Genomic DNA, 27703 nt, shown 5'->3' with positions numbered 1-27703 from the left:
GCTCACTAGACTAGTGGGACTCTTCTGGTACATGCCAACCCTCTGAAGTCTAGTCTGTCTGTCTGTCTGTCTATCTGTCTGTCTGTCTGTCTATCTATCTATCTATCTATCTATCTATCTATCTATCTATCTATCTATCTATCTATCTATCTCTTCCAACATCTGACTGGATTTGCCTTGGAAGGGTACCCCCATGTGGTTGTACACCGTGTGTGGATCTGCATCTATATAATAGTGAGATTCCCATATGTCTCAGAGGTGCCTCCTGGTCTCTTTAAGAGGCTCCAGGGACCCGTACTGTTCCCTCCTCACCCATCTCACACCTCTGTGCTTAGGCTCTGGACCTGAGCTTACCACCTATAGAACACCTATAAGTTCACCTGTGACCTGCTCATGTATTTTCAGAGAGAGAGAGACAGAGACAGAGACAGAGACAGATGGAGACAGAGAGACAGAGACAGAGAGAGAAATAAGTGGTTTTTAGTACCAGAAAACCCATCCTTCTGAATAACTTTTCTCACTGTGACAAGATACCATATACCTGTGAGAAGCAATAGAAAGAAGAGTTCATTTGGCTCACAGTTTGAGGGGCACGTAGTTTGAACTCATAGAGGCAGGAATCAGAGGCAGCTACTCACAGTTTCCACAGTCAGAAAACACAGAGATAGATGGTGGTACCCAGCCCCTTTCCTCTTTTTATCTAATCTAGGACCTCAGCCCATGGGCTGGTGCCACTTACTTAGGGTGTGTCTTCCCATCTCAATTAGCCCTAGATAGAAACTCCCTCACCAACATGCTCAGAGGCTTGTCTCCTGGAACAGTTTAGATCCTTCCAGGTTGCCTGTGTATATGAACTATTGCAGGCATACCCTTAAATATGTTTATTCGGGAACTTCTTTGTGCCCTCTTTTAACTTTGTGTCCTAGTCCTCAGGCAACACCTCCATCACTATTTTAAAGAATCTGACTTTCCTATAGCCTCAGCCTATGCAGGAACAGGGCTGTCTCTCCACCCACACCTCGTTTCCCTAGCCCACCATCTACCAAAGTTTGTGCATTCCTGTGTCTTTCTGCCTGTTTGTATTGGCTCATCCATGAGTGGTTTCTATAGACCTTCCCAAGTGTCAGCCTAGCCTACAACCCATCAATTGAAAGCCTTTCATGTTTTCTTGGCTAGTTAACATATATTCGACGCATCTTTCTCCACAAAGCATGCTATTTTAGGCTGACACTCTTAGGCTGGGTGCTTGATAAGACTTAAGTTTTTTTTAATCTTGACACACATATTTTAAAGCAATTTCTATACTAATTGGGAATATTTAAAACTCCAATTATTTTATCTAAAAATTTCTCGTGGGAAAAAAAATGATGAGAAGCCAGGACTGGGTGTTCTCATGTGAGGAGAGAGATTAAGGGGAGTAACAGTTACCCCAGATGGTGCCCACCATCTCCATCCCCCCCACTTCGAAGCAACACAGCTGGATGCTTTACATGAGCTGTCTGGTCCCTAGGAGACTAGAGTAGAGCCTGTGTTGAGTTTATGCCAGGTGAATTTTCTCTCATGTTTTAGGGCTGTTGAGATGGGATAGAAAGGTGAGCCCGTTCATTGAGATTAATAACACTGCTGGGATGAGAAGAACTCAAACCATCTGCTTCTCCCTTAAGGACTCTGCTCCCCCGTTTTGCACCTCACTTAACATCTAGATTTATAGGCACTTTGGCATCAGGAGGTACCCAGGATTAAAAGCCCCATACTCCGAATGCTCCGAGCACTAGTCTCTTGGCAATTCCACTAGACAAATCAAGAAGTAACGAATTTCCCCCAAGAAGGCCATTCTTTTTACATTTGGCAGTTAAGTTTTGTGGACCCAAGAGAGGAGAGATGTATGAGGGTTCTGGTAAGTGGCCAAATTTGAGAGAATTTATCTTAACGATGGGGCTTGTTTATTGGGGATGATGCTCATGGAAGCTGCAAGCTGGTGTGCAGCAGAGAGTGAGTCGGGAGGGTGATCCCGGGTAGGGCCATCGAGGCAGGTGGACCTGTGGGATCCTTGTAGGTAAGTGGCTATCTTGGGCAGGTGGTGGCCATATGGAGCCCTTGTTATACTTAGCTACTGTGTGCTAACCATTGACTTAGTGTCTTAACACCACCACCACCACCACCACCATCACCACCACCACCACCACCACCACTACCACCACCATCACCACCACCACTACCACCACCACCACCACCACCACCTCCACCATCACTACCACTACCACCACCACCACCACCACCACCACCTCTACCATCACCACCACCACCACCACCACCATCACCACCACCACCATCACCACCACCACCACCACCACCACCACCACCATCACCACCACCACCATCACTACCACCACCACCACCATCACCACCACCACTACCACCACCATCACCACCACCACCACCACCACCACCACCACCACCATCACCACCACCACCATCACTACCACCACCACCACCATCACCACCACCACTACCACCACCACCACCACCACTACCACCACCATCACCACCACCACCATCACCACCACCACTACCACCACCACCACCACCACCTCTATCATCACTACCACCACCACCACCACCACCACCACCACCACCACTTCTACCATCACCACCACCACCATCACCACCACCACCACCTCTACCATCACCACCACCACCATCACCACCACCACCACCACCACCACCACCATCACCACCACCACCACCATCACCACCACCACCACCACCATCACCACCATCACCACCACCATCACCACCACCACCACCACCACCACCACCACCTCCACCATCACTACCACCACCACCATCACCATCACCACCACCATCACCACCACTACCACCACCATCACCACCACCATCACTACCACCACCACCTTCACCATCACCACCACCATCACCATCACCACCACCATCACCACCACCACCACCTCCACCACCATCACTACCATCATCATCATCACTTTTGGATTTTATGTTCTATGAAGACTTGGTTTATTAAGATGTTGTCAAAGACTCTTCCTTGTGGTTTCCTGTATTTTATTTCCTGCCAACTTTCTTTTCTAAATGCATATTAAAAAAAATACTCCCAGGTGGAGCTGAAGAGATGGCTCAGCATTAAGAATATTGCTCTTCCCAAGCTCAGTTCCCAGGATTCCCTTCAGAAGGGGGCTTGTGATCACTGTAACTCCAGTTCCAGGGGATCCAGCACCTATACTCACATTGCATAAAACCACACTTGGACACACACTGATACACATATGAAGATGAACAAACAAAACCCTCTGCTGAGGGGAACCAGATTTCCACCTCCAGTCTATTTACTTGCCTTCTATAGGCTATAAGACGGAGGGCGTGGGGTAGGGTAAGAGCTAACATCAGTCTGGGCAGATAGCTGAGTTGTAATGTGCTTGCCATACACGTTCCAGCATCACCATCCATGGTTACAAAAAAAAAAAAAAAAAAAAAAAAAAAAAAAAAAAAAAACAAAAAAAAACAATGTCAAGGTTTGTATTCCCAATGCTGGGTGAGCAGAAATGGGTGGATCCCCAAGGCTAGGCAGCTAGGCAATTTAGCCTAATTCATGAGTCTCAGTGAGAGATCTTATCTCCAAAGACAAAGTGGTTACTGTCAGTAAAGTCTTCGCTGTCCACATGTGGGGCCTGAGTTCAGATTTCTAGCACTAAGCTAGTTAGAGCAGTCTGTGTCTGTGATCCCAGGACTGGGGAGACGACGAGACGGGAGGATCTTAGAGCTTGATGGCCAGCCAGTCCGTCTGGATCATTAACCTCCAAGTTCTGTGATGACTGTGTCTTTCAACAAATGGAGAAATGACTGTGGAGTGTACTTGATGCTGACCTTTGACCTGTATAAACTTACACAACACACACACACACACACACACACACACACACACACACACACACATACACACATACACACCAAAACGAGAATGGCTCCTGAAAAATGATATCCAAATTTGTCTTTGGCCTCAATTCCCATGCATGTGCACATGCTCACTCATGTGCAATTTTACGTGCACTCACACACACACACACACACACACACACACACACACACACACACACACAAAGCCAATAGCCTTGTCCCTAGAAGTAGCTTGCTTTTTTTTGCCCAGATGGATGAAAGATGGTTCACAAATACTGGGGAGCACAGACCTTGTTGCAGCATTAGTGAAACACACAGACACCCTGATCTTCACCAGCAGATTTGAGGAGGGGTTCAGAGATAGTGGTGCTTAACAGCTGTGCTAGGAGATCCTGGCAAGGCTCATAGGGGTGCCCTTATTGTGCTGATCTGTGTCATTGGGGTTGCCAGGTAATATATGGGGAGATCAGTTTAATTTGAATTCCAGATATAGTGTTTAAGGGATAAATATCTCTTATGCAATATTTGGTGCATGTGTATTCTAAAATATCATTATTTATCAGAAGTACAGGTTGTGGTTCTGTTTGCTATATCTGAGAACTGTAATCATAATATAATATAAACAGTCTGACCTGTATATCTGGGTATGAAGCTGTAGATAATGACTTCTTAGTCCCATCCAGGGATGAACCCACTGCTACCACAAAAGAGAGAGCTAGCTGAATTGTGTAGCTGGTGAGCATTCAGGGAGAGAGGGGCAGAATTTGGGTAGATCTGTGATGTAGGGGAAACACTGTGAATGGTTTGCATGCTTTGACCTTTCATCAACAGGCAAGAGGGCTGAGAGTCATAGGGGTGAAATAATTCCCCCAAGATCACAAACAACCCACAGGCCAACACCAGAGTTTGCAGCATCTCTGTCCACCTCTATGACCCTTGGGTGTTCCACCCCACCTGTAATGCAGCATGGTTTTAACACTTGGCACCGACCTCGGCCCTTAACTTGTCAAGTGGGAGCTCAGGATGCTTGGCGATTTCTCTGGCATCTCTTCATCCTCCACAGCTCCTGCTGCAGAGCTGGCTGACTGCAGATAAACTGTAAAAATCTGCTCAATGAATCTGTTGACAAGCTGCATTTCAACAGCTTAAGCTGTTTCAGCAACGGCTTTCATTTCCCCTCTACTGGATTTACTCTTTACACGGCAGACAGGACTTAGAGAAACCTTCAGAGCTGGGTGGTGGAAATTTGGAGTCCCCTTTTTCTTGGGAGACAATCATTATCATCCCCGAGTTCTCAGAGTTGTCCTGATTTTTTTTCTATCACTGCTTCTCCCTCTGGAACACTGGAAGCTAGGGTCCACACATATGCATAATATCTGATGTCCTTGGTGTCATGCGTGGAGTCCAGCTATGTGCATGGGGCACATGGAGAGGAGTCTAATTCTTTTCTTTCTTACCTAGATGATTACAAGTCGGAGCTGAGAGAGCAGCTACCCCTGATTGCTGGCTCTGCAGCAGCTGGGGTTGTATTTGTTGTGTCTCTGGTGGCCATCTCTATTGTCTGCAGCAGGTAGGTCCTCTACTCTCTTCTCCCTGACTCCAGGAAGCCCCAGTCTAGGAACCATTACCCAAAGCTGGGCAGCCTGGACAAGTCCTTTAACTAGCAACCTAAAGATCTCAAGATTATTGATTTTTTTCCTCTGTGCCTAGGATAAAAACTTGCTATGGGAACTGGGCAAGACTATAAGTAAACAGCATCCGTCCACCATCCTCATTTTAGCCAAGACTTTGAGCCCTGCATGCACGAGGACTTTTCAGAGTGACAGTTGCAAAATTGCCTTTGACCCTCTGGAGCATCACAGCTGTGCACAAGCAGTCTTCTGCTCAGAGAGCTCAGGCCCTGGGCAGCCTGCAAAAGGCAGGCGGGCAGAAGAGGGGCAAGGAAGAGGCAGGGGAAGCTGAGCTCTGCACACTGGCCTGAAGGCCTTGTGAATTTTTAATACTGTTTGCTGCTGCCTTTCGTGTTAGCCCAGATATTGTCGGCAAAGCCCTGTTGTTGGTTCCCACTGAACAGTTCTGCAGTTCACTGCCACGGATGGGGTGGGGGTGGGGAGGTTCTCATCACCACTGCCCTCTTGGTAGATGCCCACAGCCTTTCCCAGGTCCTGTAAGTTTTGGTCTTGAGAGCTCAACTCTGCCCAAGGGAATGTGTGTTGGTCAGGCAGAGTACGGCAAGGCAGAAATGAAACCTTAAAGTGAGAGTCTCCCAGTTTCCAGTCCCAGGAGCTGTCTAGGGTGAGTTCTGTGTCTGGGCATGAGATCTCGATATGACCCTGCTAAGGAAGTCCCTCTTCTCTGTGTCTGCAGGAAACGAGCTTACAGCAAAGAAGCTGTGTACAGTGATAAACTCCAGCATTACAGCACAGGCCGAGGTGAGTAGAAAACACACCCACCGTCTGACCTGGGTCCTTAGAGCCAGATACTGAGGGTCAAACGTAACAGCAAACATGTCCGACAAGCCTGCAGTACCCAAGTGGTCCCTCTCTCTGCAAGTCCCTGGAGACCATGGGCCGTCCACTGCATGCCCTTTGTGGGCAGTGACTGGACCCCTGGTGGAAGATAACTTTCTGCGCTGATAAGCCATATTTGAGACAGGGGAAGACAGGGTTTAGCAAGTCAATGAATCCTGAAAATCGCTCTCAGTGGGGAAAGATGGAGGGTTCTCTATTAACGTCTTCTGCCTTATCTTATCCAATTGAGCGGCTGGGGAATGTGTTAACCAAATTCACAGATAAGCTATAGAACATGAATGCAGGGAATTAAGAAGATAACAGAGCCCAGAAAGCTGAAGTGCTGGGGTATCTCCTAAGCCTTTTCTTTCAAGCAGTACCTCCAAAGTTTTTCTCACTCATTATCTTAACCCTGCCTCTTTTAAGCCTATGTATAAATAATTTTGCATATGCAATTTCCCTTGCCAAAATACATATAATTCTATATCAGAATTATGTATGGCTCCTTCCTCCAAATGACTGCAGCACTGCGGTCCAAGACCTGTTCACTGCAGGGATAGGTAGGCCACTTCCCTGCTTCCAGAAGAGCCCTGCAGAAGATAACTGTTTCTAAATGGCTCTTTTGGAAGTCCACACATGACCCAAGAAATCTGTCCCAGCACCCCTATAAGCCAACCACACCTCTGTCCTCTGCTTTTGTCCTAAGCCAGTTTTGTCCTGAACACTCATCAGTGAGCAGATACCACCCACATGCTCCCGCCATGATAATCGACTAGATGTCCACTTCGGATCATGAACTTTTTGGGTAAAACATTTATGGACGGTCATGTTTGACCAGCCGAAGACTTGGGACCACACGGGTACATATGATTGGGTTCAAAACATGCAATCTTGTTTTGAAGTCTAGAGATTTCTGACAGTGCCCCAGGGTGACTCACTGAAGATTTCTCGGGGTGTAGCAACCCTCAGGTGGGGCACAGAGGATCCCCCAGGCATCCCAGGTAGACTGACAATGCTCTTTATACTAACTTCAGCCTGACACTTGGCTGTTCTTATGTTGAAGGGTGGCTCTGCCAGGCTACTTGGTCTACAAAGATGAGTTTCTAAAATGCTCATGGCTCCCTGCATGGGAGCCGGGGGGCGGGGGCTCCATCATTTATATAGCCACAGAGGGAGGTGACTCTGCTACCTAGGCCCTATAAAAATATATACTCCCAAGTCTTCGGCCATAGAACCCTTGCTACCTCGAGTGAGCATGGCTGGAGTCAGTGTTTGTGAGCTTCATTCATTATGGCTGGGTGGATGTAGAGTTCTTAGAGTAGGCTTGGTTTCTTTCTTAGGCTACTTTGCGTGTACATGCCATTTCTAAATAAGTATAAATGTCCTTCTTCCTTGTGCCTAACTATTCTCTTTTAATCCAGCCCCTGACACCTACCCCTGTACCTCCAAGCCAACCCAACACACACACACACACACACACACACACACACACATCTGTGTTCTCTAAGCTCACCCTCTCATGCACTAGAGTTTCATCTGTGCATTTTTGAAGCAATTGCTAGTGGAGGATCAGGATCAAAGGGCCATGCAGCTAGAGGAAAGCCCAGCACAGCAGGAGCCAAGGAGAAAAGCAAAGCTCTGGTAAAGGAGGAGCCTGGCTGGGAGGGAGGGGCAGACAGGTAGAGGTGGGAGGCATGGCTATGGAAGGTTTCCTCCGTATCTATACTGGAAACCTTACTCTAGTAGCTTGCCTTGTCTCAAGGAGACAGATGCTAGTCCAGGGGACAGTTGGCTTTCTTTAGGGATAAAGCTTGAGGGTTGAAGATGTAGACCTTAGGCTCTCTCCATGTTGCAGAGGCCCAGTGTGCCTGGTCTTGGATGCAGCTCTATGTCTAATCCCAAGATGCAATTCTTTGTGAAACCCAGGTTGGTAGTTTGTGAGCTCTCAACTCTGGGTTCCCTTCTAATAGTCAGGAGGCTCAAATGCACCTGGTTGTGAATGCAGACATAAAACGTTGCCTGGAGCCCTCACATAAATACCCTCTGTGGAGTGTAGACAGCTTCTGAGCTCTGAGGGCTTCCTGGTCTAAGACTGACAGAATATCTGCAGCAGCTGCCCAGCTCTGTTCACTAGTGCCTCCCTTGGCTTCTCCAGGGAAAACTACAACCGAGTTAGTGGCTCTTGTCTTCCAGCCCTCCCTTTTAAACTGATGCAGAGGCAGAAAGAGACAGAACAGAAACTTTTGCAACAGAGTCCTCTTCCTAGTGAGTCAAAGGACGGCAGATTTGGTGACTGAAAACAAAACATCCCTTTGCTTTCAAGCACTGGCTCCTATTTTATCTCTGACCCTAGATCAGTAGTTCTCAACCTTTGATGCCGTGACACTTTCGTACAGTGCCTCATATAGTGACCTGCCAACCATACAGTTATTTCTGTGTTGCTACTTCATAGCTGTAAATTTGCCACTGTTAGGAATTGTGATGTAAACATAGGATATGCAGTACATCTGATACGGGACTCCGAAAAGGGGTTGAAACCCACAGGTTGAGAACCACTGCCCTAGAAATTAGTGAGCAGAGATGTAAAGGGGAATTCAGATTGGTGGAAAGACACTTGCTGGAGGCTTGTCTGGCAAGAGAATGTGCTGCATGTGTTACCAGTCTGTCTGATGAAGAGTTACTGATTCATGTTCCAGGGTAGGTAGAAAGGAGCACAGGCTTCTCATACTCAGGAATGGGAAGACAGCATTGTCATGGTTCTTGGTCCAATTCTCAGAAGTTGTTGGCAGTTTGATCCAGGTAGAGCAGGGAGCCTTAGGAAGCTAACTTCAGGATGTAGGTGTCAGGGATTGGATTAAAAGAGAATAGTTGTGCACAGAAGAGAATAGTTTGCATTTGGGAAAATGCAAACAGGTGTCCAGGGAACTTAGGCCTTTTCTAATTTCTGAGCTTGGTGAGGCCAAGAGGATGGAGATAAAGGGAGATTGGGGCTTGTGAATGGATTAAAGGCTTTAGGAGATCATTTCTAAAACTACCTCTAAGTAGAAGATATAAATTAGAGTCTCTAATTGCATGATTTGAAAAAGCATAAATGAGTTATGGACCTGTATTTGTCAGGGTTCTCCAGAGGAACAGAACCAATGGGATGAATAATCACACACACACACACACGCACACACACACACACACACACAAATGTGTGCACACATACAGAGGTACAGAGAAAGAGAGAGAGAGAGAGAGAGAGAGAGAGAGAGAGAGAGAGAGAGAGAGAGAGAGATTATCACACAGACAGACAGACAGACAGACGACAGAATAATACCTGAAAGCTGAGAACCTGGTAACTACTCTGTCCTTGAGGCTGGAACCCTCAGCAGTCTCAATCTGGCACCAGAGCTCTGAAGGTTCCTGGAGAATTGCTGGTCCCTAGTGCTGAAGAAAACCTGGGCACACCGGTTCTATCATTAGCATAAGAATCAGCAGCAGCTGCAGTGGCTGGACAGATTAACTGTATGGCAAATTGGAAGCCAGGCAAGCAAAAGGCAGGTGAGAGAAATGTACCCTGCCACACCCTCCCCCAGTACCAAAAGGTAACGCCCATCTCCATATTAGTCAAAGCAACCAGGATGCTTTCCAAGTGAGGATCCTTAGTCAGGTGATTCTGATATGTGGCAAGTAGACATTAAAACTAACTATAATACTTGAGAGTGGTAAACACACTAATCTTCTGACAAAGCAAAGGGGCAGAGTGGGGGAATAGGCAAGAGTCCAGGCCCAGAGAGATGCCCCCACATGGGTCATGGGAGCATGAACTTAAATTCTGTCATCATTAGGAACAGACAAGAAGTGATTAAAAAATTATTATAGGTCTCTTTTAATTAGACCATATGTTTAGTAAATTCAAGAATCATGGGTGGTGAGTTATGGTCTCCTAACTGGAGGCATTGCCAACTAGATACAGACTGTCTTCTGTGGAGAGAGCATGACTTAGTGACTGTCTTTCCCTTAGAAGAGAGGTTTTTGGCTTTATTCTTGTCCTATTCAATCTATGCCTGTTTGATAGCTTTTTAAACTTCGAGAGTCAGACACGGGCGTGGAGATGCTGATGGAGTTTGCAGGTAACAGTTGGGAAGCAGAACTAACACCATAAAAGACAGAATCAAAATTCAGAGCTACCCAACAGCTTTGGATGCTAATTTGAAATCTGCAAGACAAAAATGTTAGCGGGATAAATCGGGAACCCAGTGTTTAGGTTGGAACAGAACGGAAGCAGCGTGCATACGAGACACCACCCCACTTCACTGTTTATTTGTGTGAGAGAAAAAAAAAGCTAGCTGATCACACGCTTACTCTCAGTGGCACTACCGATGGGGATACTAATAACACTCATTTTGAGCACTTGCTGCATTAAATGTTTACACCGACTCTACTCTTTGTGCTGGTAAGAACCCACTCAGAGTCACGGACTCTGTCCTAGAGACCTGGTATCAAGGGATAATTCTGCAAAGCACCTGGGCAGAGGAGAGCAGCCTGTCTGGTTGGGCGTGGCAAATGTCTCACTGATGGTATTTTGCCAGATTCACAGGAGCTGTCCGTTAAGAAGTCCCTCTAGCATGAGGCTAGGGCTTGAGAACTTGTAGCCATGAAGTATGTCTAAGTTATTGCATTCTGGTGGTTGATGCAAAGATACCACCCAGCCCTCCCCCCTCCAAGGAATCACCTGAGACCCAATACACAAGACAAGAGGACCCTGGAAGAAAGAGACTTATGAGGGTCTTAAGAATGGCCTGTGGGCACGCAAGGAGAGACTCCTTGGTACAAAAGAAGCCGAGTTTACAGTCAGCGTTTATTAAATGTCAAATAAATCGAACAATCTAGAGTCACCCATGTGTATGCTGTTGGCTCCTAGCCAACTGGTAACTGCAGTAGTTCCAAGATCATTAGCTGCTGCCCCTGGGTTCCCAGTAGGTCTTCCAGAGTCCAGCAGCAGCGATCCTCGCCCAGGAGAACTTGTCTGTCCTGGTCATGGGTACCCACAAGGCATGGAGGTGTTGTGCGATTTCTCGGGAGTATTTGCCATTGTCTCTGCTGTTGTTCACCATCCAGCTTGTTGGCTGCACAAACTGCCTTCTTCCATCTTAAGTAATGACTGGGAGCACTTCATGACCATTTTCCCCAGCCTACAGTCTCTTCATTAGCCAACCCCCCCCCCCAATGCCCTGCCTTCAGTGTCCCTCTCCACAGTGGTCAGCTCTGTGTGTCCACTGACATTCATTCTCACACCTGGGGACCCAGGGCTTGTCTGTCAATCTTGCTGCCTGTTTCAAGCTGGTCTGTCTCCTCCCCTTCCTACACACCCGGTGCCACACCTCCCTCCAAACATTCCAAACTTCTCCTGTTGTCCTTCCTCTTCTTGGAGTCTGACCTTGAAGAGTGGCATCCATGACCTTCTGTCTACTTCAGTCTCTGTAGTTGACAGTCCACTCCCCGAGTGTGGTCTCCTGATTCCACCCTGTCCAGCTTTGTTCTTCTTCATGTCCTCTTTCACTTCTCAATCATGTGAAGAACCCCGAGAACTTGGCTTTTCTGTAGATACCACAGTGTCCAATGGATGTATAGCTGTGTGGAGGAAAAGGAAAGATGCTCGCTCTGCATTCTGAGGCACAGTATCAGAGATAGTCCCCTAAGGACTGTGCATGTTTTCTAAGGAGCTCTGCTTTCATGCTCCAATACTTGGATGAGGTTGGATGAGTCACAGAGGTGACAAGATCTCTCTTGGATCCAGAATGAGGTACAAACAGGCAAACTTCCCCATCTCCTTATGACACCATTAAAGTCTGCTGGGACACAAGTGTATTAATGATTGAAAACAACCGAGTTTACACCTTCTCTGATGGTACCCTGTGGGACTCTAGCAGACCTCTCTCAGCTGGCTTTTTCTGGAACCTCTGATGCTCTAGGATCAGTTGTCACAACTGGCCCACAGATGTGCTTGCGACTACTATTCTAAACTCAGAATGAGCACCAAGCCTGGACAAGGGCAGTGGGTTTCTCTTCAGCTCTTAGTCCAGGCATGTCACATGATATTACAACTGTGAGCCCTCTGTTTTGCCCTGCACATCTAGCACTTGTAAATGTCTCCATAGCCTTTCAAATACCCCCACGTAAGACATCTAGTGTCCCTGGAGCTCACTTCAGCCACTCCAGGTTGGTACAGAGCCTTGGACTATAGGAAGGAAAGTATGTCTTCTGCTTCCAGACTGGTGTCACATGAAAAGGCACCAGACAACAGTGAAGCCATGCTCCCTGTGAACATGTTTACAAATTAGATCTTTATTGGGGACTTGTGAACTAGGGGATGAGAAAGCTGGGGGCATGCTTACTAATAAAGCACTAACAATCAGACATTTAAATCCACACATGCCCCTTTTATGCCAAAGATGCAACTCCGTGAAGAATGGAAACTCAAACATGGCTAACACTTTAAAAGTGTTCCCATTAATAACAGTGTTGCGAGAGCCACACCAATCACTATAAAACGCCATCTATTATGGGGGTCTATTAATCTAATATTGTCATCATCGCCTCTAAAAATATTTCCCAACATTCACAATCAGAGAACATCTTCTGAGCCCAGTCTCCCAGTGTTTGGCTGTGCCTGACTCTGTTGCTGACTTGCTTCCCTGTTCACTGTCTGGTGATTCATTGCACTAAATATCATTTTCCTGATAATTAAAAACTGCTCACTGGCAAGCGAGAGCAGGAACAGGCTGATGCTGGATTTATGCAGCAACACAAAATGAGCCGAAAGACAAATGACCCGTTCCGCCTAGTGAAAGGCATTTTTTTCTCCTCCTCATCTTCTGGGATTTGAGAAAGGTAGGCAAGAGCTTGGGAGCATGGCCTGGGGAGATCTGTCATCGGGTGAAGAGGTGTTTGCAAGGGGATCCTTCGTATTCATATGCTTAGCCAAATCACTCTGTTCATTTAGAACACACAGACCCCTGCCTGCAGCAGGAGGACCTGGGTCAGGGACATCTTTCCCTCCTGTCTTATTGGACACTTAACAGGCTGTGGCTAAAGGAAAGGCTCTGGAGTTTGAGCCGTTTCTTAGACCTTGACTGAGCTTCCCAGTTTCCTAGTTTCCTTTCTCCATATAACAAGTCTTTCACTCAATGTCACAAAAAACAAAACAAAACAAAACAAAAAAAACAAAAACAAAAAAGGAAGTGATCCCTAAGGAAGCATTAGATGCAGGATTTAGGACATTCATTTTGGTTAGACATTCCTGGGCTTCAGGCAGCGTTCCTGGCTCCTGCAAAATGCCTCAGTGAGAGCCACAGCCCTCAGACACAGCACAGCAGCTATGGTGTTACATGCACGTTCGCGTGAGTGCAAATGCACTCACAGATGTATCCACCTTCTCAGTGCCTCAGATCTCTCTTGGGAAGTTAAGAGTGTGCCTCATCACAGGGCAGACACTTCCCACCTGAGTGCACTTTGTGGCACATTACTGGCCTAAAGCATAGAGCATAGAGCCTCTGTCAGGAGACGAGCCTTCTCCCTTCTGGGAATAGCTTCTTCCCCAAACTGGCGAGGACCAATATCTGTAAAGCTCATTAACTCAGAATCCTTCCCCATTCATCCTCATATATGCCTTTACTTACAAACCATTCATTACAGCCCATTCTCAATTGTTTAATTAGTTTCCATGGAAGAACTCCTTCAGGACAGCTTAGCATACATCTTTAAAAGCCCTTGATCTAAAATAACAAGGTAGTTATTTTGAAAGTAGCTAATATAACCCTAAGTGGCTTCTATTCCCCCACTGCCCACCATGCCTCACTTCCTTTTTTACCTCCCTGAACACATCCAAGAAAAAAAATTGTTGATAACAGTAATGACTCTATTAGTCAGGGAGCCTTCCCAGTACATGGGCCACTGTGCTGGGCCAGCCACTCATCACAGGGACTTTATTCTCACAGGCAAGCTGAAAGGAAAGTCACATTTCCCCTACTGGTGGAGAAGCTGTTATAAGAGATAAGTCTGAACTTGTTGTATTATGCAGGATTAATAAAGTATTTTTGGGTTCTAATGTCAGCCACATATATCAGCACTAGGGCTTGTACAGAGTTAGAAAAGAAGTCACAGCATAGTGACCTACCCTGGTATCCTTTTACCCTCTTTTTTTTTCATCTCTGGTGTTCCTGTGTTGTTTTATCTGTCTCCTTCATCCTCCCATGAGTGATGTCTGACCCCCATCAGCAGCATCTGTTATTTGTTTGCCTGACTGTTTTCTCTGGCCCTAGAGCCTCCCTCTTCCCTATGTAACTGGCGTTTTGACTATGCCAGTCATGATGGAAATACCCCGGCTCTCTTTCCTAGGGAGGGTCCATTCTGAAACTGTGATCACCCATCCAAGCTCACAGAGTGGAGATGAAGCCAGGGGTCCTAAGCCATAATAGTTAATGACTTAAGGACATACCTTATACCTTCCACCTCCTGCTCCCTATTTAATTTCCTTTTTTCTTTCATGTACTTCTTGGCATATCCCAGATAAGCCATTTGCTTTTGTATCATGGCCTTTGCGGAAGTTTCTAGGGGAACCCCCAAAAGGTCTGGTGCTTAGGAAGACGCTGCCCTGGGTGTCTCATAAGCTCACAGTCTGGCCAATTGCATTTTCTCTTCATGTGTCCCACACAGCAGGTGGGAAAATAGCAATAACCCATCTCTGCTTTGCCTTTAGTTCATCCCTACTAAAGAGTTTAGTCCACCATTAGTAAAGAGCTCGCTCACTCTTGCACATGCGCATACAAACTGCTATCCCCTGGGGAGTGAGATGGTTCAGGTGTACCACAGGCCTCCTTCATCCGAGAGTGGCTCTAAATATGACCCAAGACAAAATCATACACTCACTTAAATCATGATGAGATTTTGCTTTGTTTTTATAATTTTTTTAACTCCACTGCATGGCTCTCAGGCATGAAGTTTGTTGTTAATGTTTTGTGGTGTCAGCTGACTAGCCACAGACAGGGGTAAGAACCTCTACTTGCTTTGTCCGGATTTTAGTGTGTGTATTCCAAAGCCAAAGTCATCATCAGACTTTTGTAAAGCTTTTCATGTATGTACGTGTTGTTGTTCCTTGTGTGTTGATCAACCTTGTTTTGTTTGGCTTTTTGGGGTATTTTTTGTTTTGTTTTGGTGTTTGGTTTTTTGAGACAAGATTTCTCATTGGAACCTTGCTATTTCAGGCCAGGCTAGTTGAATGGCAAGCCCTGGAAATGTACCTGTCTCTACCTCCCCAGCACTAGGACTACAAGTCTATGTTATACATTCAGTATTTTACATGGATGTGATCGCTCAGTCTCAGGTCCTCAGGTTTTCATGAATAAGCATTTTACTGACTAAGCGGTCTCGCTAACCTCTCAATTCCACCACTAGAAGCCTTCCAGCGTGTGTTTGTCTACTTCCAAACAAGCAGTCTGGAATACCAGGAGCAGTATTGCTAAAGTACAGAAGAACCTATCTTCTGGGAAAATCAGTTTTGTTTTGTTTTGTTTTTTTCCCCATCTCTTAGCTTTCTTTGGCTTAACTCCTCTTTCACCCCTGTTCTTCAGTGTCTTTTTCTTACTTCTCTTTCTTACTTTTATACACTAGGATTTTTGAGTCCTCTCTTGAAGGAGGATGTGATCAAGACATTCAGAGAGGCATTGGGGTTTTTTTTTTTTTTCTTTTCTGGTGGAAAAGGACAGAATTGGAACATGGATGGAAGGCTCAGAGGCAGCAGGGAATAAGGTGTGTATGAGGTACTGGGTTTTTTAAGCCCAGCCTTGGCCTGGATTCCAGCCACCACACATAGAGACCCAGCCCATGCTCATTTGACTCTGTTATAGCTACACCGCAGCAGGCAGCAGGGATAAGACGGTAGATCATACAGCCGGTCTTTTGGAGGCCCCGCCTTTCACCATCCCAGAACTCTGGAAACAATTTCTACACTTAATGACACAAGGAACAAGTTGAAAAATTGCATCTCAAATGAATCCATTTGTTCCTGGGTTCCAGTTGCTTTTTTAGTTCCCTGTCCTCTACTCTTTGAAAGTAGTTTTTCTGCAATGACGATTCTCTATTTTGTCCCTAAGCACACCTATCTATCTTGCACTGTATACATCAGTGACAAGGTCTATATTCTTTTATGTATTTCTCATCTACCATTTTATTCATTTTTTCATACTTCAGTGTGTCTGAAGGCATGAAGGGTTCGATTACCATTTTTCTTTCATTCCACCCCATTTTTCCTGTGTAGACGTTGTTCTTTCTTGTATTAATATTTCCTAAGCTTTCGCCTTACATTTTCTCTTCTGGTAGACTGTGTTGGTACTTCTGTCTTGAGGGTTTTCTAATAGTGATTTCTTCCTGTTTTTTTTTTTTTTTTTTTTTAAAAAAAAAAAACCAAACTCCATCCTCATCCCTCTCATGGCCATGGACCACAGCCGTCAGCTGTAACCTTAACAGTGGCCTCCACTCAGGAAAGTTGTCAAGTTGATAAATATTGATATCTACCCTACCATTTGACCACCACTTTTCTGCTAATGCATTTGGTTGGCATCAATCAGCTTCTTTGCCTTCTGTGAGTGCCTGGCGCGGGAACTGGTCCCGATCTGTCACTTATAAGTAATCTGTCCCGCATTTCATCAAGAACAGAGAAAGGGGGAAAGTATGGGAGGGACATAGAGGGCAGAGAACTGGAGTAGTCCAGAGGAAGAGAGATGGGCAGCCACCTGGTAGAGAGAAGGGTCCCTCCCAGAAGTGTCCTTGGTCCTGGGGGTATCTTTGGTAGTGGTGAATATATCCTCTCTGGAATGTTAACCTTCTTATCTCATCCAAGGCTCCCCAGGGATGAAGATCTACATTGACCCGTTCACTTATGAGGACCCCAATGAAGCTGTCCGGGAGTTTGCCAAGGAGATTGATGTGTCTTTTGTGAAAATTGAAGAGGTCATCGGAGCAGGTATGGCTCTCCCTAAGCCCCTTGTCTCTGTCTTCTTGTTGTCCACGCACCCATCTTCTTACCGCTCTCGATGCCTTGCCCTCTCCTCAGAAGATGATTATTGATCACCTAGAATGCTCATCTAGGTCAGAGCAAGAATGTTGCTTGGAATCTTTGGGGACCTTGGTCACACTGGCTAAGTTTGCCTGAGAAAGCACAGACTGGACGTCGGCTCCAGTTTTTGAGGACTCTGGAGTAGCTTTGGAAACAGATCAGAAAACCCAGAATAGGAGAGAGATGTAGGGAACTTAGTTGTGAAGATAGAAGGAAACACTTTAAAAAGCTGATCTAGTGTCCTGCTTGCTGGTGTCTCAATGACTTTGGGACAATACTTTTCCCCCCATGACTCCCCCTTTTCCTGTGTTTTGACACTTGCATTCAGACCAGGAATCAGATTAGAATCCCAGTGTAGATTGGAACTCACTACTGAGGGGCCCCCAGGAAATCACAACAAAAGACTGATGTAGAAAATTCATCTTTCTCTAACAGATTGTGGTTAATCTGTCTATATACCCAGCCTGATTAATATAGGGTGGATGAGAAATATAGGTGGATATGAAATAAACAAAACAAAAATAACCAAAACAACAAAACAATACAAAACCCCAAACAAAACAAACAAACAAATAAACAAAACCAAACATCCCAGACATCATTATTTTGTTAAGTAACCTCTTCACACCTTTGATTTGGGTCTCCTTCCAGACTTCATTTCCTTCTGCAGTCACTTTTCTTCTTCAGTTCTTATGGGTCTCTGCTCAGGCTGTCTTTATCGCTGTTCCCGGCACCAAAGTACTTGACTCATGTCACTGGACAGGTATGGAGCGACATCTCTTAGTAATGTTTTAACTCCATAGAGCACGTTTAAGCCGAGTCCTGCAGGCAGCCACTTCATTTATTATCTTTAGAGGAAATGTCACAATCCTTCCACTCACCACTTCTCTCTGTGCACTGAGGGGTCAACAAGCCACATATGACATTGGGAGCCACACTGGAAAGCACACCCCATTAGGCCACCATCTCTATGCTTTGGGTTCTTCATAAGCTCCGCCTCCTTGCCCCTCCTCTGGCCACACAGTGGAAGGCCCTGGGACTCTCCCTTTCCCAACACACTTCCACCCACCACCAACCCCTCAGAAGTTCCAGCTGGCTGACTAGAATCTTATCCATCAGGGTCTCTACGTATTTCCCATTGACTGTCATTAAATATTTCACTGAACCACGACTCTCACTTCTGTGTCGATTATTTTCCCTTCCTCTTTAGACGCTGACATATTTAAGGATCATGCGTTGGAAGGTTGGGTACCAGATAAATTGGACTGCTCTCACAGGCTTTGATTTCTCCAGGAAACTTAAGAGTGTTGAGGAGGCGGGCCTGCTGTCCTGCATTCTGTTTGCCCGCATTATTAATTGTTGTTATGGCTTGCTGTAATGGCACTAGTGATTTTAATGTTGTTATTTATGTCATGTGCTTAGAGTGATGTGTTCTGGACTGCATTTCATCCCAGACAGCACACATCAACACCCCTCCTGCCTTTGTCAAGGGACGAGTAAAGAGCCTTCTCGCTTTGTGATTCTGCCAGGGAGCTACAATTTGGGGTGAGCTCACCAACTGCTGGATCCCCATAAAGGGACAATTGATGGTCCCAGTCTATCCTTCACCTTCCATTTGTGTATAGCACTTGCCAGTGCCGCGGTGTTTGTGCATTCTGCTCAGAGGAGGTTCAGTGATTTTCATGTGGCTCACCTGGTATTGAGAGGGATGCACTTAACAGATTACATGATGCTCAGCAACGTAGCATTAAGAATTTTGCCTGGTCCCTCCTGACCACTCTCTACCAAGGCTCATCTCCTTGTGACTCAGAAGCATCCCAGGACTGATCCCTATGGGTATTAACTTGCTATTTACAACCGGATGTGATTTTAATACAAGACACTCTACAAACACACTCATCTCCCCCACACACTGCCTCACTGAGACTGGCTACCTCTTTGCTGATCGAGAGATCACTTCGTAGCCAAACAAAAGGGGGAACACAACCACACAATGTAATTGACAATGTTTCTCTTAACCATCCAGAGGAATTAGGGCAGAAGGGAAAAACTGGTTTGAAAAATTGGGGATGGGGGAGTAAAAGCTACACAGGAAAAATAGTCAACTAATCCCTTCCTTTCCTCCACCTCTCCCTCCTTCCCCTTTCTCCCTCTCCCCCTCCTTCCTTCCTTTTCTCCTTCCCTCCTTTCCTCCCTCCCTCCTCAGTCCCTCCCTTTCTCCTTCCTTTCAGTATTCCCTCCCTCCCCTTTTTCCTCCTCTTCTTTGTCTCCCTACATCAAAAAGCTTTTAATGGATACTTTCTATACACTGAAGTGGATTTCCTAAGAAGAATAAATGGCTCCTGTGCTCTAAAGTCTGACAGACTTACTGGAAGTGAGCAGTATTCTCAGACAGCTACTTTATACCATTATCGTGCAGGCACAGGGAAACTACAGGGCCCTTCTTTGCAGGCTCTGTATAGCCCCATGGGCTGGGGATGCTTGGGATCAGGAGGACTCCTCTATTCCTTTTATTTTTTTCTTTTTTGTGACCAAATAGTTGACTAGAAGCATCTTAAGGCAGGAAGGGTTTACTCTGGCTTATGGTTTAAAAGGGGACATGATACATCAAGGAGGGACAGCAGCAGGAGCCTGAAGTACCTGGTTAGAATGCAAAAAGCAGATGGGAAGCAAACCTCACAGCTTATCTCTGGAGATCCACTCCTTCATCAAGGCTCCACCTCTTAAAGGTACCACAACTATTATTCCCTCTTCCAAATGTATTTGTTTTATTTTCCATGTGAGAATTTTGCTTACACATATGGGCACAATGGATATGCTTAGTGTCCACAGAAGTCAGAAGAAGGGCATAAGATCTCCTAGAAGTGGAGCTATGGATGACTATGAAGTACCATATGGGACTGGGAATTGAATGTGGGTCCTCTACAAGAGCAGCACATGCTCTTAACCACTAAGCCATCTCTGCAGCCCCTGACCCCAAACTCTTAAAGTATCACCAGTAGCAGAAGACCAAGTATTCAAGTAAATGAACCTATAGGAGGCAGTTTACATTCTAACCACAACAACTCCATCAAAGAAGTAACCTTCAGAGCTAAAAACTATTAGGGAAAAGGTACCGTTTTGTGAAACACCTTAGAGCAGTGGTTCTCAACCTGTAGGTCACAACCCTTTTGGGGGTAAAATGGCCTTTGCACGGGGGTCACCTAAGGCCATTGGAAAGCACAGAAAATGAGATTACAATTCGTAGAACAGTGGCAGAATTAGAGTCATGAAGTAGCAATGAGAAAAATTTCCAGTTGTTTGGTCACCACAACATGAGGAACGATATAAAAGGGATGCGGCACCAGGAAGGTTGGGAAATGTTGTATTAGAGAGAGACAGTGACAGAAAAGGAATGCCATGTGATGCAAGGAGAAAAATGAGCATTATGTTTCAACTCCGGCAGGCTGGAATCTGCCTGCACTAGCTCGCATGAGCCAACTTTGGGTACCTCTTCCCAGCCCCACATACAATACCATTGGTGTTCACCATTGGCCATTGTGGGCATATTTACACCCTGGAAATTAGCAAACACTGCTAGCCATGAACATGTGTTTCTCCCTGATACTTGGTTTTTTGAGAGAGCTGGTAGTTGGACACATAACCACCTTACATCTTGGAGTGTATAAGTAATGCCGACCCATAGCCTATGTGGGGTTCTTTTAAATAAGACTATGAAGCCTTTGTCTACCAAATATGGAACCAGAGAAGAGGGCTGTGCTTCCTACAAGAGGGGCTGTTTTAGTATTCAGGAAGAAACTTCATCAATTAAGCCTGAAACTGTAGTTGATGCTGGTCGGGAAACGGACTCAATGTTTTGCAGTCCCTGCCATGGGAAATTATTTTCTAGCCCAAAACACAGTACCACACTCCTGGAAAGGAAAGAAGAGGTTGTGTGATGGATGATGGGTTGGGGTGACCACAGGGAGGATGTAGTCTTATAGATATTTGGAGAGCCTTGCTGTCAGGGAGGACTTGGGGAAGAGACACCTAAGTGAACACTGAGGTGGATAAGTCAACTTAGGTGGAGCAAGAACAGAGACAGCGCTGCTGAAAAGGCTCTTTTTTTGTAGATTGGTCTAGATCATCAGGCTAGCCTAGAGATGAAAAATCTGGACTTGAGAGATCCTCTCCTCCCAGGGGTCAAATGAAATTCTGAGCAGGTTGAACAATAGGATAGTATTGAGACTGTGGACTATGGTAACTGCTGTAGGTCTGATGGGAGGGAGATTATGGTAGAGAACAGAAGAGCCTTCTGAGGCCTACAGACAAGCTACTGGGGCTTTGTCTAGCTATGGGAAGAAGACTTGAGAGGGCTGATGTTGGGATAAAAGGTGGGATGGGGGATGCCATTGAAACAACTAGATATCCAAACTAGAATAGTGTAGCAAATGGATCTACTATGATGCTGAGGGACTGGAGTTGATGGGGGCAGTTGGCACGGTGGTTGGGCCCAGAAATGAAGACCATTAAGTACCAAGAAGGCAGAGTAAGGCTTCTTGGTACCCAGGGAGTGACAATGTTGGTTATCTGAGGGAAGAGGTCAATGGATAGAATCTGGAAACTATGAGACAGACATATCACAGTAACTTCAAAGTATCTTTTAAACCTGTATAGGATGCTGAACTAAGAAATAAAAAGTAACCACTATACAGCCAGGTATAACATCACTCAAGAAGATTAATATGTCATTAATTCTTAGTTGTTTTATGTCAGCCTTTCCTCATGAGGCTCAACGCTATATTAGAGAGACAGAATACATGTTCTTTCACTAACCTGGGACTTGACCTAGTATGTGGGCATTTTGTTGTACGACTAAATGTTTCTCATATGTGCTGATGACAGTTTTGTAGAACAACACATGGCAGGGGTAAAAATTTTGAGAGCTAAACAATTTGAGGGAATGAAAGAAAGAGACTAGAGAGATGGAATATGGTCAGTGCGTATTGGACACTCCAAAGATGGCTCACTGGAGTGAGGGAAAACCAATCTATCTCCTTCCCTGTGTGGACAGTGGCATCGGCTGACATCTCTGGGGAGGAGGCATTCCACTCCTCTGGTCTTCATGGAGACTATCAGCTTACGGTTACCATAGGTGTGACCAATAGGTGTCACCTCGCTGGTCAGTTTCAGATCTCTGGTGTCTTTTGATTGGTAGGACTTATCTAGAGAACCAATCAGGGCCACCATATACATTCCTAACCGAACGAAACACTCCTGTGTTCAGTTTGCAACCTGTGCAACTATGCAGCAGGCCGAGCATATGGCTGTTAAGAGCATGAAATTGTAGGTAGGGGTGTCATTAGAGGTGATATCCAGGGGAAAGCATGCCGACTGTATTTTAGTGAATAAACTCTCATTGCTAGCAGCTACTCATAAAGCCCTTCTACCATAGCAAGAAGGATGCTTGCAGGGAGGGGTGTGTTGGGTAAGCAAATGGGTGCTCTGTTCAGATGAATGTGTGCTCACTGTGTGGGGTTGTTATCTTTGGATGAATTCCTGTAGAGAAAGGTTCCCTGCTAACCTGACACTCTCAGCATCATTGAGCACAAGGAGGGCCACATCAGGGTTGCAGGAATGGTTCTAGAAGAGGAGCCCAAGGGAATGTCTCCAGGAACTATCATCAAAGAGTGCTAGCATGTGTGGTGTGGTGTGCTGGCACTACCCTGCACATTTCACAAGTGCTGTGCATTTAATCCTTGTAGCAGCCCGTGAGTCAGAGATGATGTTTACGTGTGCATGGGTTTTCTAGACGGGTGAGGAAATCAACATGCAGAGGATGGCTTGCTGCAGGGCTGTGCTGCCCTTGAGTTAATGATGTGGCTACAATTTAAACTCAGATGTGGCTGATCCAGAGCTGGTAAATGAAACCCCTGCACTCTCTGCCACTTTTGTTGCTGTGGAAAAAAAAAGCAACTAAAGACACAGTCATTGCTTCTGATGGTAAACTCTGCCTAGCAGTTAGAGTACCCAGCCCCTTTTTGCGGGGAATTACAATACTGCCTTCCAATTCATTGTTCCTTATGGTAGTGCTATGAAGACTATCCAGTAGTCCCTGGAAAAAGCATGTCCTTCGTAGGACACATCCTATCTCTGTTCACATTCTAAGCATGCCCTAAGAAGGACAACAGGGGCCCAAATGTGTTTTATTTATACTTCTATACTCTTAATTATGTCGTGAAAATTATATAGATGTATGTATGATATATGTAATGTCATGCATGAATACACAATATAAACACATGTGATACAGAAGCACATTGTCTAACAACCACAAAGAATTACAGAAAAGGAGCCGTCGTTTGGCCTCTACCATCTCATTATTACATTCTGTGAATTCTGTGACCATGAAACAAGTCTGTCTCATGCACTAAGGGTATGCAGCAGCCTGGATAATGGACATCAGAGGAACTCTGCAAAAAGGATGAAAACAGCTGTGCTCTATTAATAATGTCTGTCCTCTGTGCATGGTCAGGAGATGGTTGGATGTGAGCCTTACCAGTCTTGTGTTTAGTTACAATCTATTTAGCTTGCACAGGTGATTGTGTTGAAACTTGGCTTGAAACCATTCTTTCAAACCTAGCTTAAACTTATTCTTTAAAAGTTTCATATCGAATGGATGCCTGAATTAGTATCTAGGATTTCTGCTTTCCATTTTCCCCCCAAGGCAATTTGAGACTTTAAAATGCTGCTGGAAGCAGGGAGGGTGCAATTGTGGGTATAGATTCCTGCTGCACACAGCCAATAGCTGCTGCTTGAAATACCTGCCGGCTGGCACACTGGATGTTTCAAAAATTGAAAATTCTCCCCTTCTGATTTTATATATAATAGTTGAGGTATTTGACGCTGTTGAAACACTGTTTCTCTCTTGCTCGTTTTGTCAAGGAAGGTAGGAAAGAGGCTCTGGCAAGGCTGCACTTGTAAGGAATAGATTCCCCCAGCTGTCTGGGAGGACTGTCAGAAGAACTAGCTAGAAGGCATGCGTGGACAGCCCTAAGGGAAGTACTTTCCAAAGGAGAGCCAGACATCTGAATCACATGGAAATGGGCTAACATCCAGATTCCAAGGTTCCGCTCACCAAGTCTCTGATCTAATAGAGCTTCTGGTCTCTGGGAATTTGTATCTTCTAATAAGTTCCAGATACAGAAGCTGGATGAGTCACACTGAGAGCCACTGAGTGTCCTTGGCCTCCATGCTGGCTTCATGCAGGAGCTGGGCCCCCAGTAAATAGATGTGAGGCTCTGAGAGAGAACCCAGGACATTAGCAGAGATGTGTGCCTATTGAAGTCTACCCTGACTAAGATTAGGCTGGCTACACTTAGTGTACATAAGTCTTCTTAAAGAATAACCAACCACAAACATTATCAAACCAAACCAGTTTCTATTCCAACCTTGATGTGCTAAAATGATTTTATTAAGATTCTCATGTGGGGCACATGGCACAGAAAAGTCTTGACGATTTCAGGCCTGCACACAACAAGGCACTATCGAGTTCTGTTCTAAGGCAGGAAAAGTATCTGAAAGCTGAAAAACAGATGTCTGCATTGTGTCACTTGGCTTAATCACTTGGGCTTGCTCACTTGGTTTTTGAGACCAAGTCTTACTGCACAGTCCAGTCTGGTCGCAATCTATGTTTCCCTGTCTTCGGTGTACCACAACACCCAGGCAAATGCAGTTTTCAAAATTAGTGCATGGATCAAAAGTTAAAGAATACATGCACATAATGCTTTCTTAGATTGTAAACAGCACAAGTACTGAGTTGTCCTTGTTATTAATAAATAATGACTATAAGGTCATTGGTTCCCACATCCCTGAGACCATTTTGCTTGTCTGGGAATATCCTTTATACTGGAGTTCCTGGCAACATCCCACTGCCTCAGACACCTGTTTTCACCTGTAGGTCTTGCAAAGCTACCCACGTGTCTTCCCTGTTTCTTGACCTTAACATCCCACAAATACATTCTTTCCTCACTTCTATCTCTTTGTTTTTCACTCACCACCCACATGTGTCCTTACCTGTCTGACATCTAGTGACCCCTCTCTCAACTCCCAGGGTGGAAGGTTAGGCAGCCTCCTACTTCTTTCTTTTATGTAGGGATGAGAATGTTGAATACCAGAGACACCAAACCAGTACCCATTGCTTTCAGGCTGCAGTGGACTTGAAGATCCCTCCTCCACCTGCCTCATTATATTTAGGGAACCCTTAATTGTGGGGCACCTCTGAGGAGGGTCTTGATACTGAGTGACTTATTTTTGCAGTTGGTGTTTTGAAAACCTCCTTGTTCAGAGACTAGTAAGTCTCTCTCCTCTCCCTTTTCCCCTCTCTCTTCCTCTTCCCTCACCATCTTCCTCTCCCTTTCTCTCCCCCTCCTCCCTCCCTCCCTCTCTCAAACTGGAAAGGAAAGGGACAATTTCCCAGAGTCCCCATTCTTAATGCCACTGCAGAACAGATTTCTGAGCACCGAAGTCACCAGCAACATTACCGGAGAACACGCTTTTATTTTCTGATTCTCAGAGAATAAGATGAGGCCCTGCAGAAGATAGAATCTGAAGCTTCAGTCTTAGAGGCACTGATTTGTGAAGCAGTTAGCCATAAGGATCAAACAGCAAGGTGACGCTTGTCAATCAGAGATGTAATCTCATCTACTATGTCCTAGGGGAGACAGCTTCTCAATACCATGCTTTCTTGTTTTCCCTCCACCATTTCTTCCTTCTACACACACACACACACACACACACACACACACACACACACACACACACACACACACACCCTGGTAAAGACTACTTTGTGTTCCCAGCTGTGTGCAGTGTGAGGACAGCATGTGTGCAAGCTCAAAGGAGTCAAATATGTTCCCAGGCTTCTGGGCTTTGGAGTTCACTAATCTGTGTGCAGGATTCTGGGGGTTAAAGCACAGTTCTCAGCCATGGCCACACTGTAGGAGCACCTGTGCTGCCAGGGCTGAGACATTATAGCTAAAAACAGAGTTTTATATTCAGAGAGGGTTCCACTTCAGTTTTATGTTCCCCTGTCACCATCTTGAAATCCTTCATAATTTTTGAGCAAGGAGTCCTATATTTTAATTTTCTGCCGGCACTAGAATTATATAGCCAATCCTGTAGGCAGCTATTAAATATAGAAATTTCCAGGCTGCACCCAGACCAATTACTTAGAATCTTGAGACGAAACCCAAGTCTCTGTACTTTAATTGCAGGGCCAACAGACATGGAACAGAATTTCTGAACTGGGGTATTGATGTGTGTGTTTGGAGGCACATTAGGTTCACCTGGTGTGTTTTTTCCAAATTGCACACACAGGCTGATAAATATTCTGATTCTAAGTCCCAGGCAAGAGTCTTGGATGAATGGCATCCACTTATGGAATTATTCCCAGATAGGCAGTGGCACGAGCTTGTAAAACTAGTACCCAGGATGCTGAAACAGGAAGATTGCTACCAGCTGGAGGATGCCCTGGGCTACAGACCTTGTCTCAGAAGGAAGATAATGAGGAGAATAGGAGAAAGAGGATAGGAAGGAAGACAAGGAAGAAACTCCACTTCCAAGCTCTTTGTAAAATATAGACTTGCTGGTATAGTCACTGAGAAGGACAAGGCCTTGAAGCTACAAGACTGGCCATGGTGCTCTCTGAATTGTAACTTTTTATCCAGTGGCAAATGGTAAGAAATGAAGTCAGTGTTGTCAGAGCCCTGACTGACATTCAGTTGTCTGGTTTAGGAACAAGCTTTTGATGTCTCCTTGCTAATTTGCTTGTTAGTAAAATGGATATTTTATTTGCAAGAATGTCATGGTGATTTGACAGAATGCCATAGTAAGTGGCCAATAGATACTTATCTGTGGGCTATCTCCATCCAGAAGAAATCGTTGGATATCCTTCGCCTAAACTCTCAATTTTATCTTTCTCCTAAGGGAAAATAAAACTCATTATGGCAACAAGAAGAAATACTAACCAATATTATTCAATTAGCATATTTATCGAACATATTATTTGTATTCATAGTTATTAATATTAGGTTATCAGGAAGGATAGATTCTACTATATATGCACATTACACATAAATGTATACATTTATACATATATGATAGATAGACACATATATGGGGCAGG

General features: G+C 45.3%; 1 protein-coding gene across 2 annotated transcripts in view; it reads left to right on the top strand.

Annotated features, from left to right (window-relative positions):
* The window catches only part of EPHB1 (EPH receptor B1), a gene marked incomplete at its 5' end in the record, with an annotated part of 415761 nt that overhangs the window by 336949 nt on the left and 51109 nt on the right, over nucleotides 1–27703 (top strand). Inside the window, 3 exons of one of the 2 annotated variants that reach the window (XM_080934567.1) lie at nucleotides 5389–5497; nucleotides 6295–6359; nucleotides 17323–17445. In XM_080934567.1, the coding sequence (XP_080790693.1) occupies nucleotides 5389–5497; nucleotides 6295–6359; nucleotides 17323–17445 (297 nt within the window). The remainder of the gene's footprint in view (nucleotides 1–5388; nucleotides 5498–6294; nucleotides 6360–17322; nucleotides 17446–27703) is intronic. The other variant, XM_080934568.1, reaches the window with a different exon arrangement.

The sequence above is a fragment of the Micromys minutus genome, assembly GCF_963924665.1.
Source record: "Micromys minutus genome assembly, chromosome: 21".
In the NCBI taxonomy this organism is placed as follows: Eukaryota; Metazoa; Chordata; class Mammalia; order Rodentia; family Muridae; genus Micromys; species Micromys minutus.
This window is presented reverse-complemented; position numbering and strand designations above follow the sequence as displayed.